Here is a 14,723-nt window from a genome sequence, read left to right as displayed (position 1 = left end):
TAAAGTTTGACTAAATGATTCGGTAGATTCTAATTGCCTTATTTGAGGTGAGGTGAGGTGAGGTGATATTGGGTTTAACATCGCTTCCAAGATTATTGCACTTATGTAGTGAAGTGCATGCACGTGTGTGTGTGTGTGTGGCTGCTTGTACTAGTCCGGACTGATGCCGATGTATAGTGCTAGCCCACTGAAATACCATGCCGCAGTTTGCCGAGCGCCAGAAAGGGTAGCAACAAGTACCATCTTTTAACGTCTTTTGGTATGACACGGCCGGGGATCGAACTCTTGACCTTCCGCTCTCCGGGCGGACGCTCTACCACTAGACCACGGAGGCGGTGGCCTTATTTGAGAGTTACCATAGCAACAGCCACTTTCACCAACCTCACATATTTTGTGAGTGACAAATGACATGTTCATGATGTTGTCAATTTTAGGATGACAAGTTAGGACATTTTGGATGACAATCAGCCAAAAACATAGAAAATAGAAAATAAACCGATACGCAACCCAGAGACCAAAGCTGGAAACAATGAATGTCATTTACTAAAACAAAATTACTTTGATGTGTGACTGACACTCTTCGCACTGGAGTTATACAAGCTTTGGGTGGTGTTCTTGCAGTAGCGGAAATTTTGGTAGCCGACGGCGGTTGCCATGGTGATGTGGCAGAAGGGTCTTGCCATGGTGATGTGACAGTGGCAGATGGCACCCTTCTAGTTCCCTGGTGTGAAAGATGTGTAATTGATGCTGTTGGGGATCTGCTGTAGATTGATGGTGTCACTCCAGGGGTGGATCTGGATGACCTGTGTGAGCCTGTATCTTCCCCACCACAGAACTTTTGTCTCTGTAACTCTCTGTATAACGCCAGCTAAAAGATTGAACACATCTATGCACAGTACATTTTTTTCTGAAACTAATCAGCACTGGAATGTTTCAGTTTATGGGTAGTACTGCACTATAAGAACAAGAGAACTGTCCATTTATCTGCAATTGAAGGAAATGAGCTTTATCAGGCTAGAGAATAGATAATACTTCCTCTAAAAGCATACAAAAGTGATTTTGATCACTGCTGATCTTCGATATGTCATATTGCATTTGAAATATTCAAATAAAATACCCAAGTATGGCTAACCCTTCTGAAAAGGTTAGGTGCCATGTCGGATAGAATTCTGCCATATCCACACGTTTGCATCCCATGAAAAGTCATGCCCACTTCTATCTATAAATAGTTTAAAATTACCATTTCTGATTAAATGCAATGTTTTTATACTTACCTGATGCTACACAGTGCTATAGGTGTAGCGTCAGGTAAGGTAAAACATGAGCATGTCTGATTAAATACAATGTTTTTATACTCACCTTATGCTACATAGTGCTATAGATGTAGCGTCAGGTAAGGTAAAACATGAGCATTTCTGATTAAATGCAATGTTTTTATACTTACTTACCTGACGATACACCTATAGCACTGTGTAGCGTCAGGTAAGGTAAAACGTTTGTTTTCAAATCACTTACCTGATTAGCAATAGATTTTTCAGTTCTATTTCTTCCAATGGGTTTCCTTGGAAGTCGGTCAAACTTAACATCTGTCTCACAACTGTCAGCACTGGATCCAACACCAAACACAGAACCGTCACACACACGTTCAGGGACAGGAACTAATGGATTCACATTTGCCTGCTTCATCTGAAACAGATCCTCTACACTGGACACAGTCCTCTGATCTTCATACAGGAGACTCCTGGCGTACTCTGCATCTGAAGTCACACTAGCTGATCCTCCACTACCACCAGGCATATGTTTCTGAAGCTCCTCCTCCTGAAGGATCCTGGCCAGCTCAGCATCAGTGTCAACAGTGTAGGAGTCATGTCCTGGGACCACCCCTGCTGAAGGCTGATGATGGTCAAACAGAGCTTTCCTTGAAGTTTTGGCTTTGGTGATATTGTTTTGTGATGCACGAACATCATGAGAATTAAGATTTGAGATATGAGCAGTGAAATTGGATCTGGAAGCACTGGAAATGAAAGTCTGAGCACTGGGATTTAAACTGTGTGAATCACAATTTGAAGTGTGAGCACTAACATGTGAGCTGGGGGTTCTAACGTAAGCACTTAGCTCTCTATTTGCCATTTCCTCCTTATCAGAACTTGTACAACTGCCAGAAGCAGCTTTAGGTACCTTGCAATCTAGAGGCCAACCAACACCCTTGGTGTCACCCAATCTTTTGCGTCTCAGTGACATTGCCTCGGCTGTTGGGACCCGCTTTATCCCACTTTCCTTGTCAAACTGTTCCTGCAGCTGCCTGGCAAATTCCTCATCTGTCATCGCTTCAGTCTTAACCCCATCCAATGATGTTTTCATTGGAGTTCTTTCGGTCCTGATCTCATTATCTGGAAATTTGTGAGCACCATGAACTTGGTGAGTAAGTGACTTTGCCTCACTGTGAGTGACAGATATAGCCTTGTGAGTATAAGTGGGGTCCTTGGGGAGATGTGACAGCATTGACTGAGAAATCTCACTTGATGCACATTCACCATAATCTTCAACTAATTGAGCACTATATGTACCCCTCGAACCTTCATCGCCAGGTACCACACATTTACCACTGTAGTCAGACATGTTCTTTTCTTCATGACCCTCACACTGATCAGAAGTCTCCATGACCTCTGAGTCTGAACTCTCTGTGTGAGCCATGTCTTCGACACTTGGCTTAACAATATCCTGACTGACACTTTCTGTAGTCTCAGTGCATTCCTGCATTTCCATCTCTCCTGAAAATATTGCATCCTTATCTGTAGAAACGATTTTCTCGGTGGATACAGAAGATGTCTCATGGCCAATGAGATTCCTAGTTTCAGAATCAACATGGCTTGCAACAGTCCTGCTGTTGCCTTCAGCATGAAGAAAACTTTCAGAATCTTTAAAATTTACAGAAGAATTTTCATCAACATCACTACCAAATGAAACACCTGATTCTGACAAAAGTCCAATGTCTTCTCTAAAACTGTCAGATCTAGGATTGTCTTCATTAATGATTTGACTAGATTCCACTTTGTCAGGCATATGATCATTTGAATCATTGCACATGTCAGTGTCATATGTTCCACTAGTGTTAGCACTGGTTGGTGGGACTGAAGTAGAACACCTCACAGCACTATCTGATGCACTTGATACAGTCTCAGAAACCACATCATCTCCTGAAGGACCTAAACTAGACAACCTTGATGGCTCCTCAACCTCTTGTTTACCTGGCAGTGAAGACAAGGCCACATCCTTTCCTTCACTTCTTCCATTAAGCAGCTGTTCCTCTGAACTGACAGTAAATGATGTGGCACTAGTCTCAGAAGATACTTTTATGTGTTTCAATCCTTTTGCCCCAACACGCTGATCAGAAACACATGGCACAAGCTTCTTTGGGTGTGGTTCAGATCCCAGCTTGCTTCTCAAACGTCTAGGAGTTTCATTATTTCCAACTTTTGATTTGCTGTATTCATCATCAAACTCTTGCTGAAGACGTCTTGCAAGTTCCGCATCTTTCGAAGTCTCTCCTTCATTTTCAATCCCAAGGACATCAGGAGCATCGCTGATGTTGGCTGCACCGTCAGTTTGACCTTGGGTGGAAGCAGCATCACTGTTGATAGATCTATGCGATACCGTGTCTGAAAATGTCTTGCCCACAGAACTGTTCGTACTCTGTACAAGACCTGGGGCATTATCACATCTCTCACCCAGGTCAAATCGTGGGATCTTTGATTCTGGTGATCCATGACCTGAGGCATTCCGTCTCTTTGTTGGAGTCTTGTGGAGTACACTTCTCTGGTCAATAGTGTGGTCTGACTGCCTTGTCAACACTTTGTTGGCATTCATATTGGAGTGTTGTTTCATGCAGGTAATGCTAACATTTTGAGAATCTCTATCCTGTTCTTGAAGACTCCAAGTCAAGGCAAGTTTAAGTTGTTCTTCTTCACTCAAGATAGCAACAGCATTGCAATGTTTTGTTGATACTGGTGGCAGATTAAACAATGAATCTGTCTGATCTATTTTGTTCTGCTCAGGATAATTATCTGTGAAGGATGTTACGTGTTCTTTATTGGTGTCTGAGGCTGATTGAACATGTGGAGAAGTATTTGTTGGAAATGTATTCTGGCTGTTAGTTGAATCCAGTTCAGGATGTGATACTGAAGATTGGTCTGTTTTGTTTGGGGAACTAAGAGGTGTTGATGCTTTTTTCAGGTTGGAAATTGAATCCACATCACTCCAATCAATATCATGACAACAATGTTTCTGTAGCACTGGCGATGGTTCGGTTTGGTTCTTGAAACTATCAGGAAGAGATTCTGATCCTTGAGGCAGGTTGTTAATAGACTCATGACAATGACTAATTTTCTGTAATACTGAAGATGGATCAGTGAAGGTTTTGGAACAAGGAAACTCTGATCCTTTTGGCGGCAAGGTAATAGAATCAGGACTATGACTGCAGTGTTTCTGTAAAACTGGAGATGGGTCAGGGTTGTTCTGGAGCTCTCTGTCTTCAGACAGGAAGTCACACACAGGAAGCTGGCTCTCCTCTTGAGAGTCTATAAGTACTACACAAGAGCTCTGATACCCTTCGTTGGCACATGGTCCTGATGGAATCTGGTCATCCTCTTGGGAGTCATCCAATACAACCGGGTCACAGACTGACCCTCCACACACAGGCAGAGACACAGCCCTGCTCTTTGGCACATCAACATCCTCATCTTGAGAGTCAACAAGTTCAATGACATCTGGAGAGGTTAGAGCAGAGTTTTTCATTTTTCCACTTTTAGTTTGAGTGGTCTGTCTGTGGTGATCTGTTCCTTGAGAATCAACCAAAGTTATTGGACTGATTGTGGCCACCAGCTTCATTTTCGGTTCATTGCTGAAAGAGGAATCAAATGAGAGGGTGCATGTGAGGCAGTCAGCAGTGTTCCAGCTTATCCATGGAAATAATCAAGTACGGACCAGGCAATCCAGTGATTACGCATGAGCATGATTAAAACTATTGAGGCACATGAACACGCTAACAGCAAAGTCTGACATCTACCTCCCTATCAGTCAACTCTTTCAACAAACGACCGCCTCTGTGGTCTAGTGGTAGAGCGTCCGCCCGGAGAGCGGAAGGTCCGGGGTTCAATCCCCGACCGCGTCATACCAAGACGTTTAAAGATGGTACTTGTTGTTACCCTGTCTGGCGCTCGGCATTAATGGTCTAAAACAAGGACTGGTCGGCTCAGGGTCAGTATACTGAGTCTGAGTGGGGTATTCATGTTAAACTTCGGCATGGTATCTCAGTGAGCTAGCACTATAAATCGGCATCAGTCCGGACTAGTACAAGCAGCCACACAAACACACACACGTACATGCACGTCGCAATGTAAGTGCAATAATCTTGGACGCGACGTTAAACCCCATTTCACTTCACCTCACCTTTCAACAAACACAGGTTACAAGGGATCTGTTCCTCCCCTATCATCTCCACAAGGCAGTGTGTTAACGAAGTAGGACAATGGTGTTCATTACATGTTATAGAGTGAGTGAGTGAGTGAGTGAGTATGGTTTTACGCCGCTTTTAGCAATATTCCAGCAATATCACGGCAGGGGACACCAGAAATGGGCTTCACACATTGTACCCATGTCGGGAATCGAACCCGGGTCTTCGGCGTGACGAGCAAACGCTTTAACCACTAGGCTACCCGACCACCCCTACATGTTAGAAGACTTAAACTATCTAGTTGTCTAAAATATTTATAAGCACCCACATAAAACATGTATACATTATATTAAATATAAAAAAGGTTGATATTATTTACAATGAAAGTTTTTAATTAAACAATACAAAGGAATTGTGATACATATTATATAGTTTGAGGGTTATATACTGTAATAATGCTGATGCAATTTTTATATGAATGTATTTCGGGCAAGTGGTCTTTTACAGAATAAACTGTATTGGGTATGTCAAATAATGTGAAATTTGGAATTTTGGGAGAGGGGTGGGGGGTTGGTTGCAAAGTTAACAATAAGGGATCTATTGGGCCTTGTGAAGTTACCTTTTGTGGCCATGGTTGTTTGTTATGCTTTCTTTCTTACTTTCTGCAATGGCCTGAAAAGAGTATATGCATCAACCGACAGGATTACCATGAGATGCATCGGCCATTATTGACATGTTTGAAATATAAACTTAAAATATATTCATAAATTTAAAGGTCTGGCTTTTAAGACATTTCCTAAAAATTTTTTTACATTGACAATCTCACTATGTCTTTTATTTTCTGCTAGTTCTAAAAAACACTTCACCTGAAGTGAAAGAACAGCATCTTCTTTTTGAAAACATTTACCCCCAAACAGGTGGATGCATTGTATGTATCAAACACAAAAGAAAATAGGGTAAGAGGCACAATTACTGCGGTAATAAATTTAGTCATTGACATTTTTAGTTTTACCTGCCTTTAGATCATTTTGGGAATAAAAATCTGTAAACCTAGTTACCATATTGATCTGGCTTAAAATATAAATTATTTTGTTTCCAGATGTGGTACTCACCATCTGGACCATGTACTCTTCTGTCTGGAGGTCAGCAGCAAAGTCCCTCCTCATCAGGCTGACCCCTGCAGAGCTGACCCCAGTACTGACCCCTTCAGCGCTGACCCCAGTATCTGCTAGGGAGACAGGAAGAGAAAGATCCTGATGGACACAGCCCACACCTGCATGTCCACTGACAGACCTCACTCTGGACGTGTTAGTCTCTGAAGTTGAACAATTTGAGATCAAATTTGATGTGCTACTTCCAGTCTCACTGAGGATACTGTCCTTCAACCTGGTGTAAAAACAAGGCAGTGTCTCGCCATCACTATTAGGCTATAAAAAAAAAGTAGTCTTGGTTCTCAGGCACCACCCACACCATCATAAAGTCTGCCATACGTTTTGTTTTAATTTCCATTTTTAAAAAAATATAAAAATCCTAATAAAAACACAATGCACAAAATAAATTGAAAATGGAAACAAAAACGAAACGTGCAATGAACTTTATTATGATGTGGGCAGTGCCTGAGAACCAAGACTTTTATTTTTTTTAGCCTTACCAAATTAATCTAGATCACCCCACATGTTGCAGTCAAGCAAAGGCCTGCTTGAATTCAATTGTGGAACTCATCTATCCAATCAGTAAGAGGCTATTTTCAACAGCTGCAATGTCTGGGGCAAGGTCAGAATTTTTTTAACAATTACAACTGAATTAGAAGTAGTACATTTCAAGAAAAAACAAGCACCTATGGTTACACAAAATCTATTGATACATTCAGTTGAATGAATTATCTCCCCTGAACCACACCATTGCTCTTACCAAGTGTGCCACTTCTGCCAGGGGTCTGTAGGAATGCAGCCTGCATGTGAGCTGTGTCCTCCGTAACCTCTGACCTCACAACATACACACCAAAGAAGACCTATGGAAATGAATAGAAAAATACTTCAATTTCAGAGTGCTGTATTAAAATGTTTTGTTTGTTTGTTTCATGTTTAACGCCACACTCAGCAATATTCCATCTATATGACGGTGGTCTGTACATAATTGAGTCTGGAACAGATAATCCAGTGATTGATATCCTGAACATTGATCCACACAATTGGGATACGATGACATGTATCAACCATGTCAGTCAGCCTGACCACCCGATCCCGTTAGTCCCCTCTTACGTCAAGCATAGTCGCCTCTTACTGCAAGCATGGGTTGCTGAAGACCTATTCTAACCCGGATCTGTACTAAACTGTGTGCAGCACTGTTAGAAGCAATGAGTGCCTGCCAGCACTTAACTTGTAATGTCCTAGCAGCACTGAAAACATTTTCTGACAATAACAACTTTACCACTGATGCCATTCAAAATTGTAATTTTTCCACAGCAAAGATCAATGGAAAACAATGACCTGGCAGGGTAAACTCACAAGTATCAATATGAAAACAGAAAATTACAGATATGTAAGCATTGTCTCCCTGCCTGGATATACAGCTGCCAGTAGCTGAACACGTCATAGTGGAGCAATGTCTCCCTACCTGTATCTACAGCTGCCAGTAGCTGAACACGTCATAGTGGAGCATTGTCTCCCTACCTGAATATACAGCTGAATACATCAAAGTGGAGCATTGTCTCCCTACCTGAATATACAGCTGCCAGTAGCTGAACACGTCATAGTGGAGCATTGTCTCCCTACCTGAATATACAGCTGCCAGAAGCTGAACACGTCACAGTGGAGCATTGTCTCCCTACCTGAATATACAGCTGTCAGAAGCTGAACACGTCATAGTGGAGCATTGTCTCCCTACCTGAATATACAGCTGCCAGTAGCTGAACACGTCACAGTGGAGCATTGTCTCCCTACCTGTATATACAGCTGTCAGAAGCTGAACACGTCACAGTGGAGCATTGTCTCCCTACCTGTATATACAGCTGCCAGTAGCTGAACACGTCATAGTGGAGCATTGTCTCCCTACCTGTATATACAGCTGTCAGAAGCTGAACACGTCACAGTGGAGCATTGTCTCCCTACCTGTATATACAGCTGCCAGTAGCTGAACACGTCATAGTGGAGCATTGTCTCCCTACCTGTATATACAGCTGCCAGTAGCTGAACACATCACAGTGGAGCATTGTCTCCCTACCTGTATATACAGCTGCCAGTAGCTGAACACGTCACAGTGGAGCATTGTCTCCCTACCTGAATATACAGCTGTCAGAAGCTGAATAGTCCTAGTGGAGCATTGTCTCCCTACCTGAATATACAGCTGCCAGTAGCTGAACACGTCATAGTGGAGCATTGTCTCCCTACCTGGATATACAGCTGCCAGTAGCTGAACACGTCATAGTGGAGCATTGTCTCCCTACCTGGATATACAGCTGCCAGTAGCTGAACACGTCATAGTGGAGCATTGTCTCCCTACCTGTATATACAGCTGTCAGAAGCTGAACACGTCACAGTGGAGCATTGTCTCCCTACCTGAATATACAGCTGCCAGTAGCTGAACACGTCATAGTGGAGCATCTTGTCTTTCTGAGGCAAGAGGTACAAGCTCACTTCATCTTAAACAGGTTAAACAGGAATAAGTTTGACAAAATACAAACACATGTCCATCAAATGGGGAACATTCTCAACATAAAACTGAAACAATATTCTATTTAAATGTACTTTAATCCTAAAGCTTGAAACATTTTAGTTTCTAACTGATGATTTTCCATTCATTATTTTGACATAAAACTTCACCACGTACATCAGAGGATATGACAGAGAACTCACCATTGAGTTTATCATGCGGTGTATTAGCTACAGACTCACAACACTTGATCAGCAACCCACTCCGTTGCTGAAAACAAACATGACAGAATCAGATACATTGAAGTCAGTTTAGGCTATACTAAAATGTCCTCTACTAGCACCACTGGCAAGAGGAGGTAACTGAGTGAGGTCAGCATGTTTTTTACAGCTGCTCATGGCTGATAAATGTGAGGTGAGGTGAGGTGAGGTGAGGTGAGGTGAGGTGAGGTGAGGTGAGGTGAAATGGGGTTTAAAATCGCATCCAAGATTGTTGCACTTATATAACGACGTGCATGTACATGTGTGTGTTTGTGTGACTGCTTGTACTAGTCCGGACTGATGCCGATTTATAGTGCTAGCTCACTGAGATACCATGCCGCAGTTTAACATGAATACCCCACTCAGACATAGTATACTGACTCCGAGCCAACCAGTCCTTGTTTTAGCCCCTTAATGCCGAGCGCCAGACAGGGTAACAACAAGTACCATCTTTTAATGTCTTTTGGTATGACGCGGCCAGGGATCGAACCCCAGACCTTCCGCTCTCCGGGCGGACGCTCTACCACTAGACCACGGAGGCGGTCTGATAAATGTAAGAATGAGCTGCATATATTGAACATATCCACGACATCAACCTGGGTCTTTCGTGTGACAGGCAAACACTTCAACCACCAGGTTACAAACTCAAGTCTAAGGTTATCTCAGCAGTATGGTTTGACAACAAAAAGAATAACCTGAAGCTTCTCCATGTCAAACTCTCCTTAAAACTTAACTATGCTACAGCGTAACAAAAAAGTAAGTCAACTTGTTGCAGTTTCGACTGACATACACATCCCTAGGATATGACGCTAAATCTAAAATGTTCTCGAATGAAAAGTGTCGTGATCATCAGCAAAAGTTCTACAGAAGAGAGATGGGTACAATGTGTATCTGACAAGCCTACCTTATTATACATCTCCAGTCCTTCTATGACGAGAAGCTGGCATGGATCACGACTGCCTGCTGCTGGACCAAAGTTAGCTTCGCAGGTCTTCGTCAATGAATTGTTCCCAGTACTGCTGGTGATAAAATCAATTGTGATCCAACAAGAGAAAAGGGGCCTTGTGGATGCTAGGAAACAGTTGTGCTTTGACGTCATAAAGATTGATGTAAAAAACAGCCACGTGTGTGGACTGTACAAAAAAAATCGTATTCTCTCTCGTAACATTATTTCAAAACATTTCAGCATACATGTCTATGTTCAATTAATCAGACATTATATCTAAAACGCAAACGTTACATAAACAGTTAAAGGCATGGAAAGACTGAAAATTGGTCTTTGAAGAAAATGTCTGACATCCAAATGTTTGCTGCCATGTATCTCTCTAATAAATATAAAATGAATCTTTTAGTTTAGTTTTAAAATAAATTAAGTAGGCAAAATGTGATTTTGAAATTTTTTAAAATTTTGTAGTGTGGTTCTCAGCATAAATAGGAATTTATGGCTATGATGTAATAGAGGTAGGGTATTCACAAGAATTATGTGATTTTCACCCATGAGGTCCCTTATGTCACGATTGGTTACAATTAGTGGGAACACACAAAACATTCACCCTCAAGTGATGCTGAATGTTAGTTATACATAAAACATAGTGCCACAACACTGTAGCTCACCTTGAAATATCATCAACAGCTAAATATATCAACAAAAAGACAGACACTTTACCAGAATTGCTGTCAGAATTGATTGCCAAAGACTTCTTTTAATAAATACTGAAGACTATAATCTAACACAAAATTTCTTCCTTAATAGGGATGTATGACTTAAACAATATCTTACTCAGGAAAAAGTTACATAAATGAGATTGGGGAACAGACAACTAAATATCTAATAAACACCTCTCCCTTTAAAATAACACGTGTTTTGACACACAAAAATGTTACACAAACAAGATGATACTTTCCTCGAACGAGATGTTCTTGAATTTAAATTTTAGTCACATTAAAAATAACTATTATAGTTTTATTAAATCACAGATCTCTCAGGCAAATAATATGAGTTACTGGAGTCAAATTCTACTCTAGTATCCCTATACCTTGATAGTTAAGATGGCTGACATAATTGTGTCACCTTGAGATGCACTGTATGATGTCCTGAGAGAGCCACACATGTGATTTGCCTCGCCTCCTCCCAGGTCTCAACGACGGGTTGCGGTTGCTCTCCCTAATGTTTCTTTGTAGATCAGAGAAGGTCATCTGCTTCTTAAACACTCCTGAGCAAAGCACCATTAACATGTCACCATTGTCTCACTGATATATTACAGACAATAATGTACTGAGGATTGAGTAAATGAGTGAGTGAGGGGATGAATGAGTGAGTGGGTGAGCAGAGTGATTGAGTGAGAGGATGAATGAATGGACAAGTGAGTGAGCGAGAAAGGATGAGTGAGTGAGCGAGAGAGGATGAGTGAGTGGGTGAGAGGATGATTGAAGGATGAATGAGTGAGTGAGAGGATGAGTGAGTGAGTGAGTGAGTGAGAGGATGAGTGAGTGAGGATGAGTGAGGAAGAGAGGATGAGTGAGTGAGTGAGAGGATGAGTGAGTGAGAGGATGAGTGAGTGAGAGGATGGGTGAGTGAGTGAGAGGATGAGTGAGCAAGAGAGGATGAGTTAGTGAGTGAGAGAGTTAGAGGATGAGTGAGTGAGAGGATGAGTGAGTAAGAGGATGAGTAAGTAAGAGGATGAGTGAGTGAGTGATAGGATGAGTGAGTGAGAGGATGAGTGAGTAAGAGGATGAGTAAGTAAGAGGATGAGTGAGTGAGTAAGAGGATGAGTGAGTAAGAGGATGAGTGAGTGAGAGAGTGAGAGAGTGAGAGGATGAGTGAGTAAGAGGATGAGTAAGTAAGAGGATGAGTGAGTGAAGGATGAATGAGTGAGTGAGAGGATGAGTGAGTGAGAGAGTGAGAGAGTGAGAGGATGAGTGAGTAAGAGGATTAGTAAGAGGATGAGTGAGTGAAGGATGAGTGAGTAAGAGAGGATGAGTTAGTGAGTGAGAGAGTTAGAGGATGAGTGAATGAGTAAGAGGATGAGTGAGTGAGTTAGAGGATGAGTGAGAGAGTGAGAGGATGAGTGAGTGAGTTAGAGGATGAGTGAGTGAGAGGATGAGTGAGTGAGAGGATGAGTGAGTGAGTGAGGATGAGTGAGCAAGAGGGGATGAATGAGTGGGTGAGAGGATGAATAAGTGAGTAAGAGGATGAGTGAGTGAGAGAGTGAGAGGATGAGTGTGTGAGTAAGAGGATGAGTAAGAGGATGAGTGAGTGAATGAAGGATGAATGAGTGAGAGGATGAGTGAGTGAGTGAGTGATAGGATGAGTGAGTGAGAGGATGAGTGTGTGAGTAAGAGGATGAGTGAGTGAGAGGATGAGTGAGTAAGAGGATGAGTAAGTAAGAGGATGAGTGAGTGAGTGAGTGATAGGATGAGTGAGTGAGAGGATGAGTGAGTGAGTAAGAGGATGAGTGAGTAAGAGGATGAGTGAGTGAGAGAGTGAGAGAGTGAGAGGATGAGTGAGTAAGAGGATGAGTAAGTAAGAGGATGAGTGAGTGAAGGATGAATGAGTGAGTGAGAGGATGAGTGAGTGAGAGAGTGAGAGAGTGAGAGGATGAGTGAGTGAGTGAGTGATAGGATGAGTGAGTGAGAGGATGAGTGAGTGAGTAAGAGGATGAGTGAGTAAGAGGATGAGTGAGTGAGAGAGTGAGAGAGTGAGAGGATGAGTGAGTAAGAGGATGAGTAAGTAAGAGGATGAGTGAGTGAAGGATGAATGAGTGAGTGAGAGGATGAGTGAGTGAGAGAGTGAGAGAGTGAGAGGATGAGTGAGTAAGAGGATTAGTAAGAGGATGAGTGAGTAAGTGAGAGGATGAGTAAGAGGATGAGTGAGTAAGAGGATGAGTGAGTGAGAGGATGAGTGAGTGAGAGAGTGAGAGGATGAGTGAGTAAGAGGATTAGTAAGAGGATGAGTGAGTGAGTGAGAGGATGAGTAAGAGGATGAGTGAGTAAGAGGATGAGTGAGTGAGTGAGAGGATGAGTAAGAGGATGAGTGAGTGAGTGAGAGGATGAGTAAGAGGATGAGTGAGTAAGAGGATGAGTGAGTGAGTGAGAGGATGAGTAAGAGGATGAGTGAGTGAGTAAGAGGATGAGTGAGTGAAAGGATCAGTGAATGAGTGCAGCATAAAACCTCAGTCAGCTCCATTCCAGCTTTTTCACTGTGGCAATTAAACAACCAGCTATTTTCCAGGCAACTAGCTATTGATATAATGAGCAACATCCCTCACCGTGGGGGTACAATGACACACAATCAGCCATATCACAGAGCCTGACAATCCGATCCAATTTAGTCGCCTCTGGTAACAAGCATGGATTGATGTGGACCTGTTCTAACCCTGGTATCAACAGGTTGGGTGAGTGAGCGAGAGGATGAGTGAGTGAGCGAGAGAGGATGAGTGAGTGGGTGAGAGGATGAGTGAGTGAGTGAAAGGATGAATGAGTGAGTGAGAGGATGAGTGAGTGAGTGAGAGGATGAGTGAGGAAGAGAGGATGAGTGAGTGAGAGGATGAGTGAGTGAGAGGATGTGAGAGAGGATGAGTGAGTGAGTGAGAGGATGACTGAGGAAGAGAGGATGAGTGAGTGAGTGAGAGGATGAGTGAGGAAGAGAGGATGAGTGAGTGAGAGGATGAGTGAGTGAGAGGATGAGTGAGAGAGAGGATGAGTGAGGAAGAGAGGATGAGTGAGTGAGTGAGAGGATAAGTGAGTGAGAGGATGAGTGAGTGAGTGAGAGGATGAGTGAGTGAGTGAGTGAGAGGATGAGTGAGTGAGTGAGAGGACGAGTGAGGAAGAGATGATGAGTGAGTGAGTGAGAGGATGAGTGAGTGAGAGGATGAGTGAGCAAGAGAGGATGAGTTAGTGAGTGAGAGAGTTAGAGGATGAGTGAATGAGTAAGAGGATGAGTGAGTGAGTTAGAGGATGAGTGAGTGAGAGAGTGAGAGGATGAGTGAGTGAGTTAGAGGATGAGTGAGTGAGAGGATGAGTGAGTGAGAGGATGAGTGAGTGAGAGGATGAGTGAGTGAGTGAGGATGAGTGAGGAAGAGAGGATGAGTGAGTGAGCAAGAGGGGATGAATGAGTGGGTGAGAGGATGAATAAGTGAGTAAGAGGATGAGTGAGTGAGAGAGTGAGAGGATGAGTGTGTGAGTAAGAGGATGAGTAAGAGGATGAGTGAGTGAATGAAGGATGAATGAGTGAGAGGATGAGTGAGTGAGAGGATGAGTGAGTGAGTGAGTGAGTGAGAGGATGAGTGAGTGAGAGGATGAGTGTGTGAGTAAGAGGATGAGTGAGTGAGAGGATGAGTGAGTAAGAGGATGAGTAAGTA

The 14,723-nt window shown here is 42.7% G+C and overlaps 1 protein-coding gene across 1 annotated transcript in view; it reads right to left on the bottom strand.

The window, feature by feature from the left end:
* Window positions 1-14,723, bottom strand: part of LOC124139143 — a 39,549-nt gene that overhangs the window by 9,601 nt on the left and 15,225 nt on the right. The window contains exons 11-19 of the mRNA XM_048394193.1: window positions 11,435-11,576; window positions 10,268-10,382; window positions 9,307-9,373; window positions 9,010-9,092; window positions 7,364-7,463; window positions 6,565-6,767; window positions 6,072-6,124; window positions 1,516-4,900; window positions 559-868 (exon numbers count right to left, since the gene is read on the bottom strand). Of these exons, the coding sequence (XP_048250150.1) occupies window positions 559-868; window positions 1,516-4,900; window positions 6,072-6,124; window positions 6,565-6,767; window positions 7,364-7,463; window positions 9,010-9,092; window positions 9,307-9,373; window positions 10,268-10,382; window positions 11,435-11,576 (4,458 nt within the window). The remainder of the gene's footprint in view (window positions 1-558; window positions 869-1,515; window positions 4,901-6,071; window positions 6,125-6,564; window positions 6,768-7,363; window positions 7,464-9,009; window positions 9,093-9,306; window positions 9,374-10,267; window positions 10,383-11,434; window positions 11,577-14,723) is intronic.

The sequence above is a fragment of the Haliotis rufescens genome, unplaced genomic scaffold, assembly GCF_023055435.1.
Source record: "Haliotis rufescens isolate VD_foot unplaced genomic scaffold, xgHalRufe1.0.p SCAF_13, whole genome shotgun sequence".
Classification (NCBI taxonomy): domain Eukaryota; kingdom Metazoa; phylum Mollusca; class Gastropoda; order Lepetellida; family Haliotidae; genus Haliotis; species Haliotis rufescens.
Note: the sequence above shows the minus strand (reverse complement) of the source record. Positions and strands in the feature narration are given on the sequence as shown.